Source organism: Vulpes vulpes, chromosome 2 (assembly GCF_048418805.1).
Source record: "Vulpes vulpes isolate BD-2025 chromosome 2, VulVul3, whole genome shotgun sequence".
Taxonomy (NCBI): domain Eukaryota; kingdom Metazoa; phylum Chordata; class Mammalia; order Carnivora; family Canidae; genus Vulpes; species Vulpes vulpes.
The window spans coordinates 134123246-134145679 of NC_132781.1; the positions used below are offsets into that span (position 1 = coordinate 134123246).

Here is a 22434-nt window from a genome sequence, read left to right on the forward strand (position 1 = left end):
ATGAGTGATGTTGAGCATCTTTCATGTGTCTGTTAGCCATCTATATGTCTTCTTTGGAAAAGTGTCTTCTGCCCATTTTTAAGTTGGATTGTTTGTATTGTGGGTGTTGAGTTGTATCAGTTCTTTATATATTTTAGATACTAACCTTTTATCAGATGTCATTTGCAAATAGCCTCCCCCATTCAATATGTTTTTTAGTTTTGTTAACAATTTCCTTTGCTATGCAGAAGCTTTTTTTTAAGATTTTATTTATTCATGAGAGACACAGACTGAGAGAGAGAGGCAGAGACACAGGCAGAGGGAGAAGCAGGCTCCATGCAGGGAGCCCGAAGCAGGACTCAATCCCGGGACTCCAGGATCATGCCCTGGGCCGAAGGCAGGCACTAAACCTTCGAGCCACCCAGGGATCCCCTATGCAGAAGCTTTTTATTTTGATGTGGTCCAAGTAGTTAATTTTTGCTTTTGTTTTCCTTGCCTGAGAAGACATATCCAGAAAAATGTTGCCATGGCCATGTCAGAGAAATTTCTAGCATTTTTATGATTTGATCTCACAGTTAGGTCTTTCATCCATTTTGAATTTATTTTTATATATGGTATAGGAGAGTGGTCCATTTTCCCTAACACCATTTGTTAAAGAGACTTTTTCCCATTCCCAGTACTATTTTGAATAGAAATATTTAGAATGGAAATCCTTGTCTTGTTCCTAATCATAGGGGGAAAGTTCTCCGTTTTTCACCATTAAGTATGTTAGCTGTGGGTTTTTCATACAAGGGATTTATTATGTTGAGGTATGTTCCCTCTAAACCTAGTTTGTTAAGGGTTTCTCTCATGAATGGATGTTGTAATTTGTCAAATGCTTTTTCTGCATCTCTTAAAATGATCATATGGGTTTTATCCTCTGTACTGTTTTTGTTGAAGGCCTGTATTGCTATAAGCTTCCCTCTTAGAACAACTTTGGCTGAATCCCAAAGACTTTCATTTTCATTTGACTCCATGTATATCTCTTCTCTCCTGGTTTGGTGGTTTTCTTTAGTGATATACTTGGATTCCTTTTTCTTTATTTTTTGTGTCTATTATTGGTTTTCTTTTATGGTTACCATTAGGTTTGTATATAACGTTATTAAGTTGATGGTCACTTAAGTTTGAACTCATTCTTTACTTCTCTCCCACATTCTAGGTATATGGTGTCATACTCTACATCTTTTTATTTTGTGTCTCCCTTGACTGATTTTTTAAAATACATTTAATTTTAGTGTTTTTCTGCTTCCTACTCTTCTTACTCCTACTTTTATGGTCTTTCCTTTCTACTAGTGGTGATAAATTCCTTTAACTTTTCTTTGGGAAACTCTTCATCTCTCTCCTTATATTTTGGTGGGTTTTTTTTTTAAAGATTTATTTATTTATTTATTTTATTTTAGACATAGAGAGAGAGAGGCAGAGACACAGGAGGAGGAAGAAGCAGGCTCCATGCAGGGAGCCCGACGTGGGACTCGATCCCAGGACCCCAGGATTGCGCCCTGGGCCAAAGGGAGGTGCCAAACCACTGAGCCACCCAGGGATCCCCCTCTCCTTATATTTTGAATCATAGCTTTGCTATATAGAGTATTCTTGTTTGCAGGATTTTTTTTCTTTCAGAATTTTGAATTTATCATGCCACTCTCTTTTGGCTTGGAGGGTTTCTGCTGAAAAATTTCTCTGTGTCTTCTGGGCTTTCCCTTATATGTAACTATTGTATTTTCTCTTGCTGCTATAAGAATCTCTCCTGATCAGTACTTATTGCTACTTTAATTACTATGTGTCCCGATGTGGAACTTCATGGGTTAATTTCTGTTTATTTCGCTAGATTCATGTCTTCAGATGAATTTTCTGCCTTTTCTCTCTCTTCTCCTTATGAGATCGCTATAATGTGAATGTTATTATGTTTGATGATACACTGTGTTCCCTATGTTATTTTTTTGTTGTTGTCTCCTATTCAGCTTGATTTCTTTCCTTTATTCTTCCTTGAGGTCACTTAGCCATTCTGCTGCTTCCTCTAATCCACTATTTTATCTAGTATGTTTTTAATTTCAGTTATTGAGTTCTTCATCTCTGACTGGTTCTCTTTTGTTTTCTTTTTACTTAGGGCCTCACTGACATTCTCCACTCTTGTCTTTAGTCCAGTGAGTATCTTTATGACCATTACTTTAAATTCTCGGGCATATTACTCATCTCTGTTTTATTTAGTTCTGTTGCTATGGTTTTGTCCTGTTCGTTCATTTCCAACATATTCTTCTGCCTTCTCACTTAGTTTAATTATCTGTATTTGTTTTTTTTGTGTGTGTGTGTGTGTGTGTTAGGAAAGTCAACTACAACTTCTTCTCTTATAAGTAGTGGTCTTATGGAGAAGAGGTCCTGTAGCATCCTACAGTGCAGTGTCTCCTGTGTGTGTTGGGTGTGTCCCAGTGTTGTGGGTCAGGAGCCATTGCCTTTCATGTGCAATAGTTCTCTTTGCCTGTTTTGGGCAGTGTTTGGTCCTTGTGTTGTTAGTGAGCTAATTTGGTAGCCACTTTGGGCTTGAGCTGAGTCAGAGCACATGTTTACCAGAGATAGGGTAGCACCCAACTGCAGAGTGCTTTCCTTGTATTGTCCTCTAAGAAGCTTCCATTGGTTGGTGGGACCTGCAATCTGACCAGATGTCTGCCCCCAACCCCCTGCTGGAGCTACAAACTGGTATGTGTGGTTGTCTTCCCCTTTCCTCATGGCAGGAGTCACTGGAGTAGTGCTGGCTTCTGGCAGGGCTGCTTGCTTACTTCCAGGTTTGTAGATGTGCCCTGGATGTGCTCTGGCCATGGGAGTATGAAAGGAGGCAAATCCTTAGGAGAACACAGGGATGGAGCCTATGCTGTTAACGAGGTTTGTGCATGTCTGTTGTGGGACAGGATTTGGAGTTGCTTTAGCAAACTCCTCTGGCAAGGCTGGAGGGGGAAAATCTGCAGGAGAGGGCGGGGAAGGGTATACAGTCCCAGCAAAGTTTGCTATAGGAGGGGACCTGCAGTTGCCCAGACCTCCTGCTGAGGCCAGCTGAGTTGGAGGGGGTGGATCTGCACACATGCATAGCGGCAGACCACCCTGTAAGTAAGGTAGGTGGAGAATGTTGGCATTGTGCTGGTTCCCATATGTGTCAGTGTATCTAGGCTGGGGAAGGGAAACAGCACCCACCAGGTCTTTTGTTCTTGGAGAAGTCTCCCAAATATCCCTGCCCCTCCACCACATTCTCTGAGTTTAGTAAACAAACCTCCTTCACATACACCCCATGTGTTTTTCAAACTGCTGCTTCTATGCTGTATCTCAGTGGGGCTATTTGTTTTGCTGTCTCTTTAAGGGTGAGGATTCATTTCCCTCTAGCCCTCCCAATCTCCAAGAGCTGAGCCCACTGATTTTTAAAGTCCCAGGTGTTAAACCACCACGGGTTATAAAAATTCACAAAATTATGCCCCTCTGGTTTTCAAAGCAAAATTTTGTAGGGATTTGTTCTCCCAATACAGGTTCCCCATATCTGGGGTGTCTGGTGTGAGGATCTGTTTCTCTTCATTCTCCGAGTCTGCAGCATCCATCCCTCCTACAGACAGCCCCATGGGTCTACTTAGCTTTCTACCATGTCTCCACCCATCCTACCTTCTTTGATGTGGCCTCTTCTTTACATTTAGCTGTGGAGAGCCTGTGCTGCCAGTCCTCAGGTCATTTTCTGAGTTATTTACACTAATGTGGGTGTTAGCTAGTTGCATTTGTGGGATGAGGCGAGCTTAGGATCCTCCTACTCCATCATCTTCTGCAGAAATCTGACATTTCCCTTATTTTAAACTTTGTGGGATGAAAGGATAGAGTTCCATTTACAACCTCTTAACATTTACAAAACTCTTAACTAAAAACCCAAAGAACCATGTTCAAGAGATCAAGGCCTGGAAAACAAGAGTACAAATTTCCTGTGGTCCCACAATGAAATCCATGAGCTTAGGAGATAACGTCCCATTAAAGGAGTGCAAAAAACACAGGATAGGCCACATCCTTAAGCCATTTGAAATCAGAGGTAGATTGAGTCTAGTGAAAGCTGCAATCTAGCTTCACCTCTACCTCAGCTTATTAATTATTGGGTTCAGGTGATCAGCCTCTCACCCTCTCTGCCTGACAAAGGAAAGGGTCAACCATCTTGGGAGGAAATATCTACTTCAATCTGAATGAATCATTGATACAATACAAAATTATGAGATAACAGAAGGTTAGGAAAATGTGATCAATAAGCAAGAGAAGAAGCAGAAAATAGAAGATCCTCAGTGATCTAGATGTTGGAGTTATCAGATAGGACTTTAAAATAACTTTTAAAAAATTATAAATAAATAAAAAAATTTTAAATATAAATAAATAAATAAAATAACTATTTAAACAAATGCTAATGAAAAGAGAAAAAGATGGGCAACAGGTAAAAGAGTAGACAATGTCAATAAAAAATGGAAGTTACAAAAAAAATTAAAACTGGGAATTGTCAGTCACTGAGTCCTATGTTATTAGAGGCTCAGGCCTCTTTGTTCACAGCCATGGCCTTGGGCTGGCATGCCTTGTTTTCCTCCCGCTTCTACTTTCTGAACTCAAAAACAAGGGGTGCCCTTGCATTCTATCTCTGAAACCAACAAGGACCTTTCTCAGCCAATCCACTATTCTTATTCTGTCTACCTTTCATAGGTTGAGTAATACAAATCTGCTATACTTCTCTGAGTTCTATCTACTTCATCCGTGCAACTGAGCTGATGAAGTAAACTGAGAGTTCAGTCTGTCGCCTTAGTTCTGCTTCTCACTCTACATACAGATCCCAAATTGAAGACCAGAGGAAGAAGCAAGCAGCCAATTATTCTTTTTTTTTTTTTAAGACTTTATTATTCATGAGGGACACAGAGAGAGAGAGAGAGAGAGAGGCAGAGGCACAGGCAAGGGAGAAGCAGGCTCCATGCAGGGAGCCCGAGTTGAGACTCGATCCCAGGACTCCAGGATCATGCCCTGGGCTGAAGGCGGCACTAAACCCCTGAGCCACCCGGGCTGCCCCCATTATTCTTTAAACCAGTCTACTATAACCCCAGATTGATGAAATTACCTGGTGATTGTATTAATGAAGCAGTGTTTTGGGATCCCTGGATGGCACAGCGGTTTGGCACCTGCCTTTGGCCCAGGGCGCGATCCTGGAGACCCGGGATCGAATCCCACATCGGGCTCCCGGTGCATGAAGCCTGCTTCTCCCTCTGCCTGTGTCTCTGCGTCTCTCTTTCTCTCTCTCTGTGACTATCATAAATAAATAAATAATTTAAAAAATTTAAAAAAAATGAAGCAGTGTTTTATATCTCATTTAGCTAGTGATCCGTTCATCAGAATCTAGATAATATAGTTTAAATGGCATAGCTTACTCTTCCTCAGTTTGTAGCCCCTGAAGGGATTCACAGAGGATTCACAGAGGATTATCTACCTGAGTTTACCTCCTAGAGTCTTGTAAAAGCAGTCAGAACTTTGAAGTCAGGAATGCCACAGTTCAAAACACCAGGACACACCTTTTCTATAGCTGTGTTTTAGAAGGGTGCTTTCTGGAATTCTGCAGTGCACAGCATAAGTGAATGTATGTAGTCATTCCATATCTTGTTTCTTTTCATGATAAACAGAGCTTAGATGTACAGGTGTGGCTACTTGACCCTTAGGACAGTCTCTACAATGAAAAAGATAATTATCCACAGGAGTATTTCATGCCTCTTGGATACTTATGCCTCCACACATAACTTTATTAGAAAGCACCATAATAACCTTAATATTATTACAAGAGAAAAATAAAGTAATAAAGTAACAAGGAAGTGCTCATTTAAATAAAATATTTTATAGATGGATTGAAGAGCTGGAATCTATATTCTCAATGATTTCTTAATGAAATTACACTGAGTGCTCAGATGTGAAAGATTTGAAAACTAGAATTTCTGTTTAAAATAGGGCATATCCAACCAAAAGCATTCATACCACCTGTCATGACAGATGCAAAACAGAACAAATTATAAACAGTTTGCATTTCCTCATATAAGTATATATAAATCTTCAGGATTTTTGTTAGTCTAAAATAAAAATTTTTTAATTTGCATAGTAAAAATACTGTTTTCAAAGTGACATAACCAGCTTCTAGGGAATTTGGTTTACATTATGTATCCTATACACTATCCCAGAAAGTAAAATGTAGTCTATTCATACTCATTCTAATCAGTCAGGTGAGCATTTAGCTTGATCATACTAATAAAAAGATAAAGAACTTCCGAGAGAGATAATCATCAGTATTCATAATCTTAATCCAGAATTTCAGGAATTGGGCTTCCTAAAATAGAGCAACTACATAATAAGACCATTATTATGAAACAGAACTTCTCATCTCAGAAAATTTCCAGGTCCTCAACTGACTTTGACAGATGAAAAATATTTTTTTTTTTTGGATGAAGGAAGAAAAGAGCTAAAGTTTTATTTTGTTTTCTGAAGCAAAAGTTTCTGGGAGTCAATTTCTGTTATTTCACACTATGACCTTAAATGAAGCCTGGTGCCCTGGCCATATCCCAGATCAATTAAATCAGAATCTCTTGGAGATGAATCAAACATCAGTATTTAAAGTTCCCCTAGAGATTCCAATGTGCAAAGTACCAAAGTTGAGGTATGTTACTCTAGAAGCTACTAGGACTTGTAGCTATATAGCAGTACAGAATTATGGACTCAGTATGGGAAGATACCTAAAAAGTTCCTTTTATTTAATTTTCTGACTTCCGGGAAGTAACATATTCATCATATTATGAAGAGTAGATTAATTAGATGGAATGCAATGCTATAAATAACAGAGATGGTGTTTGTTTTACTGAAATGAAATTAACTCTGGTACAGTGTAGGAATAGTTTAATAGCGCATGGCAGTTGTCCATTTGTTTTGGATAGTATACACAAACTGCACTGAAACTATACTGCAAATTTAAGAAATCTGCAAATAATTGCATAAATAAGAGTTTAGCCCAGTATTTTGAGAACACTTCCTTAAGAAAAATGCTGTGACGTTTGGGGAGACCATGAAATGGTTTAGTACTTCCATATTGTATCCAAAGCACTAAGTGTTTGTTCATCTGTACTTTATATATGTAAAATATAAAAAATGTAAAAAAATGTATCTGTCAAAAGAGGAAATTGGATTGAATTGGCTATCAAGGTAGTCTCAAAAGAGCAAACAAATTCTAATACAGAAATAAAAAGTAACAAGTGTCTAAGGAAGTCCCAACTTGTTTCAGGGGACATGAAGAGTATGCTAATAATCTGAAGATACACTTGGAAGTTCCAGCTCTTACCCTCTGGCACAAATATTGCTATGATTTACTATACCACAGGTGTAGCTGTGTCTTTTAATTTTGCAGTGCACATGAAGTAAAAGGGTTTATTATAGCTTAAAATAGATGAATATGAAATGAGATGTATACCAACAAATTTTGACAGCTACTAAAGTATGAGCTCATTAAAATTAACAGGATAATGTGAAAACATTTTAATGTTTCCAGATTTATAATTTGCCATTGAGAACTTTCAAATGCCTGAACAGATTAAAACTTCAAATTTTTACCTTACCAGCATTAGGCTTGTGTTACAGTTAACCAGAGCAGCTTTAGATACTTAAAACAGAAAAACTTCACAACTGTACTGGTATTGAAATAGCTGAATATATTTTATAGGTATACTAGATACAATACAAGGTTATATAAAAAGAGAGATTTTTTAGTAGAATCTGATCATCTGAAAACATTTAGCTTCTATCCCATTATTTTTTCATTATCACATTTAAATAACCTTTTTCCTAAAATACAAAAGAGAGAAAACAATAACATATAGCACAGGGACGGCTTTTTCTTTCATTACTTGTTTCTGGTCTGGGAAGATGAAAGACTATAAGGGTAATTTCCCAAAATATACCAAAGAGAATTGAAAGAGACTGACTAAATGATTAGAAATTTTGAGTTCACTCAGAAATACATATTATGCTTTCAAGTTATTTTATTCTACATTGCTTATGTGGTATGTCCTAAGAGTTTGCAAAGAACAAAAAATAATGAGGTTACTAGTTAATCGTTCTTAATTAAATTATACTTAACATACATGCAGTGTTGGTTTCAGGAAGAAAATCCAGTGATTTATCACTTACAACACCCAGTGCTCATCACAACACCCTCTTTAATACCCATTACCCATCTAGCCCTTCCCCCACCCACCACTATCAACCCTCAGTTTATTCTCTCTCCCCTTTGTTTTCCCCATTCCCATATGTTCAACTGTTTTCTTTCTTAAATTCCAAATATGGGTGAGATCATATGGTTTTTGTCTTTCTCTGACTTATTCTGCTTAGCATAATACATTCTAGCTCCATCTATGTCATTGCAAATGGCAAGACTTGATTCTTTTTGATTGCTAATTTTCCATTATATATATAATATATAATGGAATATATATATATATATATATATATATAATGGAAACATTTTATATATAATGTTTTCTTTATCCATCCACATCTTCTCTATCCATTCATCTGTTGATGGGCATATAGGCTCTTTCCATAGTTTGGCTGTTGTGGGAATTGCTGCTATAAACATTAAGGTGCATGTGCCGCTTTGAATCAGTATTTTTGTATCCTTTGGGTAAATACCTAGTAGTCCAATTGCTGGATCATAGGGTAGTTCTATTTTTAACTTTTTGAGGAACCTCTATTCTGTTCTCCCTCCCTACTGTCCTCCAGAGTGGCTGCCCAGGTTCGCATCCCTACCAACAGGGCAAGAGAATTCTCTGTATTTTCACCAGCACCTGTTGTTTCTTGTGTTGTTAAGTTTAGCCATTCTGACAGTAAACCATAGAACTCTTAGAAGAAAATATAGGGGTAAATCTTCATGATCACTGGATTCTTAGATATGACACCAAAAGCATGAACACTAAAAAAATTAGTTGAACTTCATTAAATGCAGCCTACATAATAGAAAATATTTATAAATCATATTTCATAAGAGCTTAATACCTAAAATATATCAAGAACTCATTAAGAAGACAACTTAATTAAAAATGGGCTGCAGACTTGAGTAGACATTTCTCCAAAACTATACAAATAGCCAATAAGTATATTAAAAGAAGTTCCACATCATTAGTCACTAAGGGAATGAATGCAAATGATAACCATAATGAGATCACACCTATTAGAATAGCTACAATAAAAAAAATTTAACAGGGATCCCTGGGTGGTGCAGCAGTTTGACGCCTGCCTTTGGCCCAGGGCGCGATCCTGGAGACCCAGGATGGAGTCCCACGTCGGGCTCCCGGTGCATGGAGCCTGCTTCTCCCTCTGCCTGTGTCTCTGCCTCTCTCTCTCTCTCTCTCTCTCTCTCTCTTTCTGTGACTGTCATAAATAAATTTAAAAAAAAATTTAACAGAGCATAAAACGTATTGACAAGGATTGTGGTAAAGTAGGAAGCAAAAACACTTTAGAGTTTTCTCAAATGCTAAATCTAGAACTCCCATGATTTTTCAGATCTACCCCTGAATATATATCCAAAAGAACTGAAAACAGGGATTCAAAGAGATACTTGTAGCCTACTGTTTACTGCAGCATTATTCATCATAGTCAAAAAATGGAAGTAATCCAAGTATCCATACAAATCAATGAATAAATAAATGTGGTATATACATAAATGGAATATTATTTAGCCATGAAAAGAAATGAATTTATGATCTCACTCATATGAGATACGTAGAAAAATTCATTGAAACAGAAAGTAGATTAGAGGTTATCAGGTACTGAGAAGAGTGGGAAATAGAGAAGTTATTCTTTGATGGCTACAAAGTTTCTCTTTGTGATGATGGTGGCACAACTTTAATGCGATTGAGTTGTATACTAAAAAAATGGCCAAAATGGCAAATTTTGTGCTGTGTATTTTTTTGCCAGGATAAAAAAATATTTTTAAAAAGAAAACCATTTCTTTTTAAAAACCATGGTATTTGATTAACAAAAACAAAACATTATAAATTTTTATGATTTTGTCTGATAACTTTGTAAACTACAGTTGACCCATGAACAACACAGATGTTAAGGTTGCCAACATCCCCACATAGTTGAAAATGTATACTTAAATTTTGACTCCTCCAAGATTACTAAAAACCAACTGTTGAGCAGAAGGCTTGTTGATAAGGTACAGTCTATTAACACATATTTTGTATATGTATTATCTACTGTATTTTTACTATAAAGAAAGCAAGAGAAAATGTTAAGAAAATCATAGGGAAAAGAAAATACATTTACATTACTGTATATATATATTCATTGAAAAATAAATCCACTTGTGGGGCACCTGCGTGGGTCAGTGGGTTAGGCATCTAACTCTTAATTGCGGCTCAGGTCATGATCTCAGAGTCATGAGATCAAGCCCTAGATACATCAGGCTCCATGCTCAGCAGGGAGTCTGCTTAAGATTCTTTCCCTCTCCCTCTGCCTCTCCCCCTGATCTCTTTCTCCCTCCCTCCCTCTCAAATAATAAATCTTTAAAAAAAAAAATCCACTTCTAAGTGAGCCTGCACAGCTCAAATCCATATTGTTCATGGTTCAACTATATATTGAAAATATAACTGATGTTACAGAATTATAAGTAATCCACACATATTTTAACATATTCATTAGAAAAAATTAATTTTGCAGGATTTATACAATTGATTCTGGTATCCTAAAAATACAGGAGATAAAGATGACATTTAAAATCCATTTTGTATTAGCTTTTCAAGTCTATTAACAGGGTGACTCTATACCTACCTTTGACTGTAAAAATATCACTCCACCTCTGCTAAGGCCTACTTATATCAATCAACTTGGCACTATAAATGTCTTATGTAATATGAAAAAGACAGCAATAAAATACCATGCTTCAACCTTTTGTCTGTCCCATCACACATGAAGGATATCACATGCCTCCTTTTTTTTTTTTTTAAAGCATCTAGCTACATGTAAGATGTAGGATGGGTAAGGCTGGAAGGTATCTTATTATCCTCATTCATCATCTCCAGAAACTGAGTAAGAAAGGTGAAGTAACTTTCTCAGGATCACCTAGTGTTCAACTAGCAGAACTGGGAATCAAACCATCCCCTGGTGAGAGAGAAGAAACTAGGTTCAAATATTAATACAAGTTACTTTACCTCGCTTAGCCAGAATTCCCTTATTTATAAAATGTTGATAAATTGGATGCTTACTGCCATGACTGTAAAATAAGAATCAACTAATAGTATTCTATCATTGTTGTTCATTCCACCAGATTTTAAAGCTCTGAGTGTGCAGATAGTAAGTATGTCCATCTTGCTCAATGATATACCTGAGGGTTTTATCCAATGCTTAGCATATGACTGAGAGTTCTTTTCCTTTTAATACAAACTTCAAAGTTCTCTAAGCTAACCTCTAAAGAATATTTTTTCTTAAGAACTACAAAATGCATCTTAAATACATTCATAATAATAATCCATTCCTGCTAAAAATATATTTGGGAAGCCTGATTTGAGACATTCTCAAAGGCTAATTATTCATTATATTTCTAATATCTTTCCTTATATACAGGCACTCACTCATCCATCCATTCAACAAACAAATTTAGTACCCAGTATAAGCACTCTGAAAGTTGCTACAATTGAAAAAAATGTATGAGATAATTGTTCACAATCTTTATGGCTCTGAAAGAGTCTTCAAAATAATGGAACCTGGGGATCCCTGGGTGGCTCAGAGGTTTAGCACCTGCCTTCAGCCCAGGGTGTGATCCTGGAGTCCTGGGATTGAGTCCCACGTCGGGCTCCCTGCATGGAGCCTGCTTCTCTGTCTGCCTGTGTCTCTGCCTCTCTCTCTCTCCCTCTCTGTGTGTCTCTCATGAATAAATAAATAAAATCTTAAAAAAAAAAATAATGGAACTTACTTTATGATCTTTGATGGTGAACATAAAATTGAACCATATGGAGGGTGCAGGCACTGAGAGCCTTTATCTTCTAGAATATGAGAAAAATCCTTCTGAAGTAAAATAGTTTTTATAAATTAGATTTTATAAAGTGGCAGAAGTACCTGTTTGAGATTCTAAAATGCTGGTTCTTCTTTATATCCTTTCTCAACCTGATGGTGACTTGGAGATTTTCTTCACAGTCCTTTCTCACTATAATTTCACACAATGAAATTTCTCCAAGAGCACTTTCCCTGTATGAAGAAAAAAAAAAAAAAAGAAAAAACAAGTCAGATTAACTTTTGGAGTTATCACCCTTTCCTTTAATAGTTATATAGATCACTATGAATTCTGATTGAGAATAACAAAGTAATGTTAAAATAATTTTCCTTTGACTCCTGAGTACTCTGCTCCACATTGTCGTAAGCTTTATGACTGAAGCTGACCGAGCAATCTCTGTCTGGTATATTGGTGGTTGCTAAGGAAGATGAAAAAAGACTACTATAGCCTCTCAAATTGATAAATGCTATACCCAGAAGCAATGGACAATATTTTGTTCAAACAATCATTTTCATTGGTTAAGTCTCATGGCCATGCTTAAATTTCTAAGGGACAGGGAAGTGCAAAATAAATCAGGAGATCAGATCATTTGTGCAGAGCCCTAAATACCACAATTATGCAAGTTTTAGTCCAATGTGTTTGAAAATCTTCATAGAATGAATAATGTATAAAAATTCCAAAACCAACTCAAGAAAAACTTATAAAACATGAATAGACCAGCAATTAATAAAGAAATTGATACAACATAAATAATTGGTATTTAAAAATTTACCCCCATACCTAAAAAGAAAACAGGCCCAAATGGTTTTACAGGCTAGATTTAGCAAAGCATAAGGGATTTTAATTTTATGCATATTGTGTCAGAGAGTAAAATGGACAGGGTCTGAGATTTACCCTATTTGCAAGCTAACAAATTAGTCTTCCACTTTCCTGGATGCTTGCAAAAAGTGTAAGATTTTCCTGGACCAGAAACAAAGGACAGTCTGTTACTTAGATCAATAGCCAAAACAGCCCAGTTGGTGATAGATACCTGAGCCTTTCTCATAGGATGTTACAGATAGGGCCAGGTGATATCTACACACAGTGGGGTATGTTACAGGGAGAGCTCTGAGCTTATAAAATTCAATTATATTTTATTGTTATTATTTTTTAGAGAGAGAGAGAGAGCACACAGGTGGGGGGTGGGTACAAGAGGGAGAAAGAATATCCTAACCAGTCTACATACTTATCCCAGAGCCCAATGCAGGCCTTGATCTCATGACAGTGAGATCATGACCTGAGCTGAAATCAAGGGTCAGATGCTCAACATCTGAACCATCCAGGTGTCCCCAAATTCATTCTTTTATAACAGCTTTAAATATACTATGTTCTAAGGCTACAATCAAACCTTCCCAGAAGGGGACATCATGCCTACTAAGACTATGTGCTATAAGAATATCTTTCAAAAAAATAGTACTGAACAGAGGCAGTCATTACTTTTGTTTGCAAGATATGCAGATACCCATGTAGAACTGTCACCTATTTGCCAACATATTTTATAAAGCCAATAAAATCATGGTAAACCAGGGAAAAATAACATTAAACAGAAAATTATACACCAATCTTCCTTACGAACATAGGCATAAAAATTCCATGTAAAATTTATAAAGCTGAATTCATCAGTATATGAGAACGAGTATCATGAACACATGGAATTTATTCTAGGTATGAAGGCTTGGTAAAATATTGGAAAATATATCACTTTGATCCATCACTTCAATAGATTTTAATTATCCAACATTTTTAAAAATCTGTGTGAATCCACCACATTAGCAGATTAAAGAATAAAACCATATGAACATCTTGCAAGATACAGAGAAACTATTTTGACTGACCAAATGGTTATGTTTAATATTGGCACAGAATCCAAATTTTCCGATCTCTTGATGAGAATGATTTTCCCTGCACTATGCTTTTTTTTTCCCCCACCATAATATGTTGGGGGAAAAAAAGAGTATGAAGTTTGTTTTTACTGTGTTCTTTTTTTAAATATTTTATTTATTTATGAGAGACACACACAGAGAGAGAGAGAGAGAGAGAGAGAGAGAGAGAGGCAGAGAGAGAAGCAGGTTCCATGCAGGGAGCCTGACGTGGGACTCGATCCTGGGTCTCCAGGATCACACCCTGGGCTGAAGTTGGTGCTAAACCTGCTGAGCCACCCGGGCTGCCCTTTACTGTGTTCTTTATTTTAAAATAGCATAGTTAGAAGGTACTAATATTATAATATTATTAGATACTTTTTAAACTATATCTGAATGCCAGACTAATTATTATTAGTTTGTCATCCATAGTAGGTTGAGGTTAAGTCCATATAAAAGTGAATTCCTGGTACAGAAGCTTTCATTCCATTAATTCCAATCCAAATTCTCTTGGAATAAAGTAGTTGCCCATATTATAATATATACATCGACTATTATGATAGTTTTTTAGGCATACTATCTCACAGGCCATGCATTTTAAATGAGGGCAAAGATTGGTTTGGGGAGCCACCAAAAATCCTAGATAGTATGTAGGTTTGTGGCCCTCAAAAGCTTAACTCTACCTGACAAAATCTTATTCCTTCCTATTTATTTTTTCTCATTAGGAAGAAACTAGGTTTAAGTTAATTTATTGATTAGAATACTCAAATTTACCTTATTTTCCCCTTATGGGGTTGCTAATTTTTTAAAAAACATTGAGAAATATTGTTCCAGACTCAGTTCCTGTTTCAAGAAATTCTATGTCTTAGAATATCTTTAAATCCTCAGCCACTAACAGATAGTAAATCTGTTACTCTCTGTATATATTGAATAGATATATACTATCTATCTATATATATATCTATATGTATATAGATAGATAGATATATTTACTCTCTGTAAATATTGAATAGATCTCATAGATTCAGTATCTGATACCCTGACCATCTACTTAAAGCTAGCCACTGCCTTGAAGAAATCAACTCACACTTTAAATAAACATTTAGAAACCATTTTGTTTGAATCATCAATGGTCAACTCATTGATTTGTTCAGAAAAGATAGACATAATACAAAGAACAAGCTCTGGCAAGAAAAGGTAGCTTCTTCCTCATATTAACAGCAATACTAATGATAATATAAGAAGAAAACTCTAACATTCACGGACTCTTTATAATGGACCAGGCCTGTGCTTTGTATGTGTTAATTCATCTAATCCTCAGGATAGCCCAATGAATTAGATCCTTTAGTGTGATCATTTTACAGTGGAATCAGTCACCAATTACTAGAATTAATCACTGGTTAGTATTCTGGCAATTTTCCTCATGTCAGTTATCTACTACTTACCAAGTAAAGTATCTAAGAGGTGATTTTCCTTTTGTCAGATTTTGATTAAGAAATTGCAATCATCCCATCCAATTTATAGCTTTAGAAATTCCAAAATTGTTACAAAAACCTACTAACTCCCCACTTAGAAAAAAATTAAGCCACCTGGGTAGCTCAGTTGGTTAAGCAGCTGAGGATCCACCCTGGGCATGGATCATGCTTAAGATTTTCTCTCTTCCTCTGACCCTCCCTACACTCCACTTTCCCTCTCTCTCTCACAAAAGAAAAAATAATAATAAATATTAAACAAGCAATGATCATTATCCACCTTACCTATAAAAACTTGTTGCCTGAGCCATCCTGGGTCACCATCACTTTCTGGTGTTCAAAGCTGAAAATAAGCATGAATGAGGAGACTTTTAGAATGAGAAGGGCACTACTAGTTGTTATACCAGGCTAACAAAGGTAAACTGAGATTGTCCTGAGGAAACCAGCATATATGATCTCGCTACTCATAATGCTTTATCTTTTGTGCCATTCCTTCTTCTCTTAGCTCTACTTTTTTCTTTCTTTTTTTCTTTTGCTTGACTTTTTTCTATGGCTATTCCATCAATAACATTATTCCTTTGACCCAAGCAATTGAAACTTGAATCTGAAAAATCTAAAGTTTATGAATAATCCTTTAGGTCAGAAAAATCACTTTTTTATATGATACTAATTTCCAATAACAAGGTTACCTGTTCTCCAGCCACTATTTGTGATTTGTGAAGAAGCTTTTGAAAAGGAGTATCAACTATTTTGGGAATATTTGTGTTTATGTGTAAAGTTAATTTTTGAAAGTGAGAAAAACTCTTCCCACTTCTCTCCTACACCAACAGAAAGGCCCTTTTTTTCTCTTAAAATAAGCACTTGGTGTTTCCATCATCTTAAGCTATTGGGATTGAAATCCCCTTACTACAGTCCCCAAAAAAGAACACCCCCAAGTTGGATACAAAGCAATCTACTAGAATGTGAGAAGAGAACATTAAAAAGTATATTCTGTTTATCTAAGCTTTACTAATATTGAGTGACGACTAACAGTGGCATTCTTACATGTTATGAGGGCACACAATTTTGGCTGAGGAAAACTGGGAGTCTAATAACACAGAAGGGCTGACTTCATTTGTGTGTTTTGTATGTGTTACAATATGTGAAAGTTGGCATATGCCCAGTTAAGTGGATTTTACATTATACTCTCTAGTTTTAGATAAACTAGCAGCACAAAGTACACAAGAGACTTAAATATTCTGTAAAGAAATCACATGAGAGAGAATACTAATAAGGCAAACAAAAAAAAAAGAAGGGAAGAAACATCATCCTGTGTAAACATTATGTAAGCTATAAAAATTAATAATTAAAAAATAAAATGTGATAGGAAGTCAGCCAAAAACATTATAAATTATTAAAAACCTATTTGAAGTATGGCCCTCTAATTTCTTCTAAAATATCATTTCCCCTTTATCTCATCCTTTTTAATTTCATGTTTTAAATCTACATAATACAAGTAAATATAATTTACAAAGACTGAGAATTATAAAATATTGATGAAAGTAATTGGAAAAGACAACTATTGGAAAGCTATTGCATTTACATTGACTACAAAAATTAATAAGATGTCCATACTACCCAAAGCAATAAAAGATTCAACATAATCCCTATTAAAACACCAATGGCATTTTTACAAAAATAGAAAAAACAATCCTAAAATTCACATGGACACAAAGGACCCCAAACAGCCAAAGGAATCTTGAGACAAAAAACAAAGGCATCACATCTCCTGATTTCAGATTATATTGCAAACCTGTAGTAATCAAAACAACATGGTCCTGGCATAAAAACAGACACATATACCATCAACTTACTTTCAGTAAGGGTGCCAAGAATACACAATGAGGAAACAATGGTCTCTTTAATAAATGCTCCTGGGAAAACTGCATTGCCATATGCAACAAAGGAATGAAACTGGCCCCTATCTTGTACCATACACAAAAATCTATGCAAAATAGATTTAAGAACCATAGAAGTCTGCCAGAAAACACTGAGGGTAAATTCCCTGACATTCAGCTTTGATAACAATTTTTTGGATATGACCACAACTCAAGCAAGAAGGTAAAAAACAAACATTTAGTGAGATTATTTCAAACTAAAAAGCTTCTCCATACGAAAAGGCAACCTACATATGAGGACAAAATATTTGCAGACCATACACCTGAAAAGAGATACTGGAAATCTGCCAAGAGATTTTAGGTGCTCTCACAACAACAAAAGGGTAAATATGTGGAGAAATGGATATATTAATTTGACTATAACTAATATATATATATAATGTTTTACCCCTTAAATATGTATAATTTTTATTTTAAAATATAAAATACATAAACAATCATCTAGAATTGTCCTTGTTCAAAGAAGTTTGACCTTAAGGAACCATACTACCCAAGTGAGTGACTACCATCCTGCCATCAAAATAAGCAGCCTGATCTTAGAGCCTAATATTTAATATTCTATTATTAATAATAGAATTAATAATATTCTATTATTACAATAGATGAACCAGAATCTGCTTCAAGCTTGAGCCTCACAGAACCTTTATCACCAGTCACTAGTAGCTACCAAAATTATAGCTTTCCCATTGTTTATTGTATTGTACCCACTCACTAACACTAATAAGCACAAAAGTACTTAAAGTGGGCATTAGCAAGCCAAAACCAAAGATTATGACCAGATTATCAGTCCTTTGAAAATTGATTATTTTTAGAAACCTTTGAAACTATATATTGGTCAGCCAACAAAAAAAGGTTGCCATTGGGCAAGCTTATACTCAAGCTCTAAATAACGAACATGTACTTATTACAAAGCAAAAGAACAGTATTTCACAAGGAGATATAATATTTCTTAGAAATATATCCATTTAGTCATAAAAGAATTATCACTTTTTTTCAAGGTGGATGCCAATATATATATATATATATATATATATATATATATATATATATATATATATATATATATACTGCTTCAAAATATCAGCCGGTTCACTTCTGGGCAGGCACCCTGGGAGATGAGAGATTTTGGATTTCCTCACCTAAGGCCCACATGTATGTATGTTTTCAAAGCATACGTGTTCACAGTTTGCAAGGAAGAAAAAAAATTCCATATTTGCCAGTGAGATATTTATACACAAATACATCTGTATCTCCATCTCTATTTACACTCACCTCCATAGGTCTATCGTCTCTATCTCTCTTGTAGGTATATATATACCTAGTCCTAAATTCCCTCCATGTGTCTCCTGCCCTACTCTGTCCCTCCAGATTGTTATATGTATAAATCTACCAATGGCTTCTGTAGAGAGAGTGGAAGGGTTTACTTCACTGCCTGAAGATAGAGGGCTATAATGTCCGAAACATGTCTAGCCAGGTTGGCCTCAGGACAAATGGGATTTAGCTTTGTCTAGAGAAGCCATGTGCAAGAATGGCTCCCTTAATAAGGCGGGAGGTAGGCTGTGTCAGAGTGTTTGGAAGGCCTTTGTACCCTCAGGGTGGCACTTCTGCACACAGTACATAGAGCTGCGTGTGGGGCTGCAGCCACACTGGAGTCCAAGGCCAGCCGCCCCAGAGGAGTCTCAAGTCCAGGAACCTGTACTGTCAATGGGTGGACTGTGCCATACATATCTGCTAGCTAGCAGGGCACACTAGCTTCTGTGTTAACAGTAGCCACCACTCTATAAAACAATCTGTCAGAGAAGGTGTCCAAGTGGAAGCTGGGAGAACTGTGGCTAGGAGGTTGTTAATAGTAGCATTTTAGGGTGAAGCCCCAGAGGCTTTGATCTGCAAGGATATCCTCACCCAACTGTACAACCACCAGGGTCCCACAAAATATTCCTATCACCCTCTGGTCACCCTGGTCTGGGAATTAGGAACCAGGATCCTAATGTCTACAGGACATCCTCTTTGGGACTTGTAGGCTGTGTCCAGTCTTGGTGATATCCACCCTCAGGCACTGACTGAAGGTGACTACCTTCACCATAGGGACAAAAAAAAAATTCTACAAAATAAGCACAAAGCAATGCAAATGGCCATTTGGCCTGATCAGCTAAAATCAGGACTCAGCACTTGGACTGTCTTGGCAGCTCTATTGTTTCCAGAAATGCTCTGCATTTAGGACCCCACCCCCAGTAAAGATCTGTTGCACCCTTTGTAGAGTCCCCCTGAGTATTCCTTTCCTTACTCAGTAAGGCAGCTCTCACACCTCAGCTAAAAACTGAGTTCGGAGAGCCACCAACTGCCTGGAAAGAATCCCATGGTCGTGTTTCCACTAGATATTCCTTTACCTGTATAGTTGATGTAATCCCTTAGCTGAGGCCAGTGGTTTTTCTGGTACCAAAACATAAGCACTGTCAAGTACACACTCTGAGACACAAACTCACACCTACCATTATTAAATACTACTTGACTACATTTAATTCCTGATATAATTAGTCCCCTTACCAAAAACCTCTCATCAGCTCCATTTGGCTTGTATAGTACACATAGTTCAGTTTCAGAGCCCTGGGTGGCGAAAGGATACAGTAGGGGATTTTTGGTATGTTTGTACTTTTTTTGTTCAATGGTTGGTTGGTTGGTCTTATAATTTGCTGGCACTTGGAATCCAGTGAAATGGCTGACTGGTTGCATTTCTTCATTTCCTTTCAACCACTGAAGTGACTTTTACTATGCGAAGAGGGTTTTTTGTTTTTGTTTTTATAAAAAAAAAACCTTTTAATGAAATATTAATTGGCACTTTCAGTACTCTCATGTTCTTGGAAAGGTCTTCTCCTTCTCCTATATTCTTAAGCAGTGCTTTGGTTTTAGAGCTCATGCCTCTCTTGACATCCCCTGCAAAGCAGTCAAGAGCATGAAAAATCAGCTAGAGCCAATTCATACACAAAGTGATGGAATATAACAGAGAACAAACTATTTCTGTATGTGAAAACTAGGGAGACCTGAATCATTATCAGACTGGGAATAGAATTATGTCCATTGCAAAAGTCCATTGGCAGCATCTCTACTTACCCTAATATTCCACATTCACCCTAATAATCCCATGGATTTTCTTCAAGGGTGTTGCTACATTATCACTTTACTTTTGAGATTTGCTTTTTATGTGCCAATCTCAAGTAGGCCCATGCTTTAATATCTATAAAGATTAGAAGTAAATTTCTTCAAAGGTGTACCGTTTTGTCTATGCAGTTTACTCAATGCTAAAAATGAGAGACATTTTTCTCATAGAACTTTGCTCAAATAACAAATTCTCAAGGAATGAGATAAAAGGTTAAATTGGTGATCAGAAGTTAAAAAGAAAAAAAGCAGTTGTGACAATACAACCTGAATCAAGTTTAAATTTAGAAATTGCTCTCATGTGAAAATAATTTAAAAATTTGTAAGGATCAAATGTGATTATTAGATTGCATCGATGAGCGATCAGAGACCCAGAGATCCAATAACTTGCCCAAGAAACTGACAGAACAAAAATAGTCTCCTGACTCCATATCCCATACTTTATGTTAATTTTACTGCCCCTGCCCTTGAAACCCATAACTAAGAGACTTCTGACAGTTTGTTATCATTGAAAAAAAACTCTCAGGAATACAACATACCACTCAGTGACATCAAGATACGCTCGGTTTATGGTACCAGTGTTCATAATGCAGCTTCCTTTTTGAGCACGTATCTTAATTCACTGAGCTTTAAAATATGTTCATGCATCTTTCTAGGTTTCCACAGACATGCAGCTCCTGTTACAAGAAGGCAGTTCCCACATGGTGCACATAGGATGGATTATCTGCACTTTGAGGATGATAGCCGTGGATGGTGGTTTGACATGGATATGGTGATCATCTATATTTATTCAGTGAACTGGGTCATTGGATTCATTGTGTTCTGCTTTCTTTGCTATTTTTTCTTTCCGTTTTAGGAATTTTCATACCTTACTACAGTTGAACAATCACAAATGATGTAGATAACAATTACAATTAAACCTTTTTAAAATGTGCTTTGAAGTTTTTATAATGGTGCATTATATAAACTGTTGGTGTTTATAGAAAGTATGAGAATAACGGACTTATTTATTAATGTTTTTCATGTAACAAACTAAAGTTTATTCAGGAGCTAGTCTGTCTAGCACTTAGCAACAACGCACTATTAATTTCATAATTAATTTCATAATTCCTCCTGGTTTAGGATTTATGGGCTCTAATGTTATGATACCACTTTTGTACTGAAATTGTAAAGACTGAGGCTTTTCTTCCACTTAAAAGTAGTAAAAATACAGAATGAAATGATAATCTGGGTAGATGGTATCTTTGCTGAAAAATAATTAGTCAATCACCACTTATTCTTAGGCAAATTATGTGCATTACAGATAAATTTCATTTTCTGGGAACTAATCTAGCAGGGTGTATTCAGTTTTGGTTTCCAATTATCTCAACTTCTTTCCTGTTCTATTATCAAGAAAGCAGGCTATTCTTTATACAGACCTAATAATAGCATTAGTGCAACATTTTTAATTATTATATGAACAGAATAGTAAATGCAAAAAACTTGAGACCGATCCCCACCAATAGAGAAATACATTATTTGCAGGATTACTCACCTGAAGAAATAAAAAACTTGCTGATTTTCAGTAGTTCAAAAGAGCAATGCATGCCCAAAATGTAACTAATTTAGTGATTTGTTTAACACAGAGATTGTCAAATATATTGTAAATGTGCAATAAAGAGTGGCTTTTAAATTTTTTTCTTTGTTATTATATAATTTAATATCTAGAATAAGGAATTGTTGGAAATAGGCTTATAGATATATATAGAAGAAAGCTGGCATTTCTTTTTACTTATTATTATAGTATTATAAGCCTTGGAATTGGTTTTCCCTTAGTTGAAAAAAAAAAAAAGGAAATCTGAATTATTCCTGTAAAAGAAACAGCACAAGTATCCCAAGTTTCCCAGAAGTGAGAG

The 22434-nt window shown here is 36.2% G+C and overlaps 1 protein-coding gene across 10 annotated transcripts in view; it reads left to right on the plus strand.

The window, feature by feature from the left end:
• The window catches only part of RNF180 (ring finger protein 180), a 183158-nt gene extending 160943 nt beyond the window's left edge, over positions 1–22215 (plus strand). For 6 of the 10 annotated variants that reach the window (XM_072750019.1, XM_072750023.1, XM_072750022.1 and 3 more), the window contains one exon: positions 21196–22215. In XM_072750019.1, the coding sequence (XP_072606120.1) occupies positions 21196–21395 (200 nt within the window). In that variant the 3' untranslated portion in view covers positions 21396–22215. Of the gene's footprint in view, positions 1–1418; positions 2160–21195 lie in introns of all 10 variants that reach the window. The other 4 variants (XR_012000031.1, XR_012000030.1, XM_072750025.1 and 1 more) reach the window with 2 other exon arrangements.
• The last annotated feature ends 219 nt before the right edge of the window (positions 22216–22434 follow it).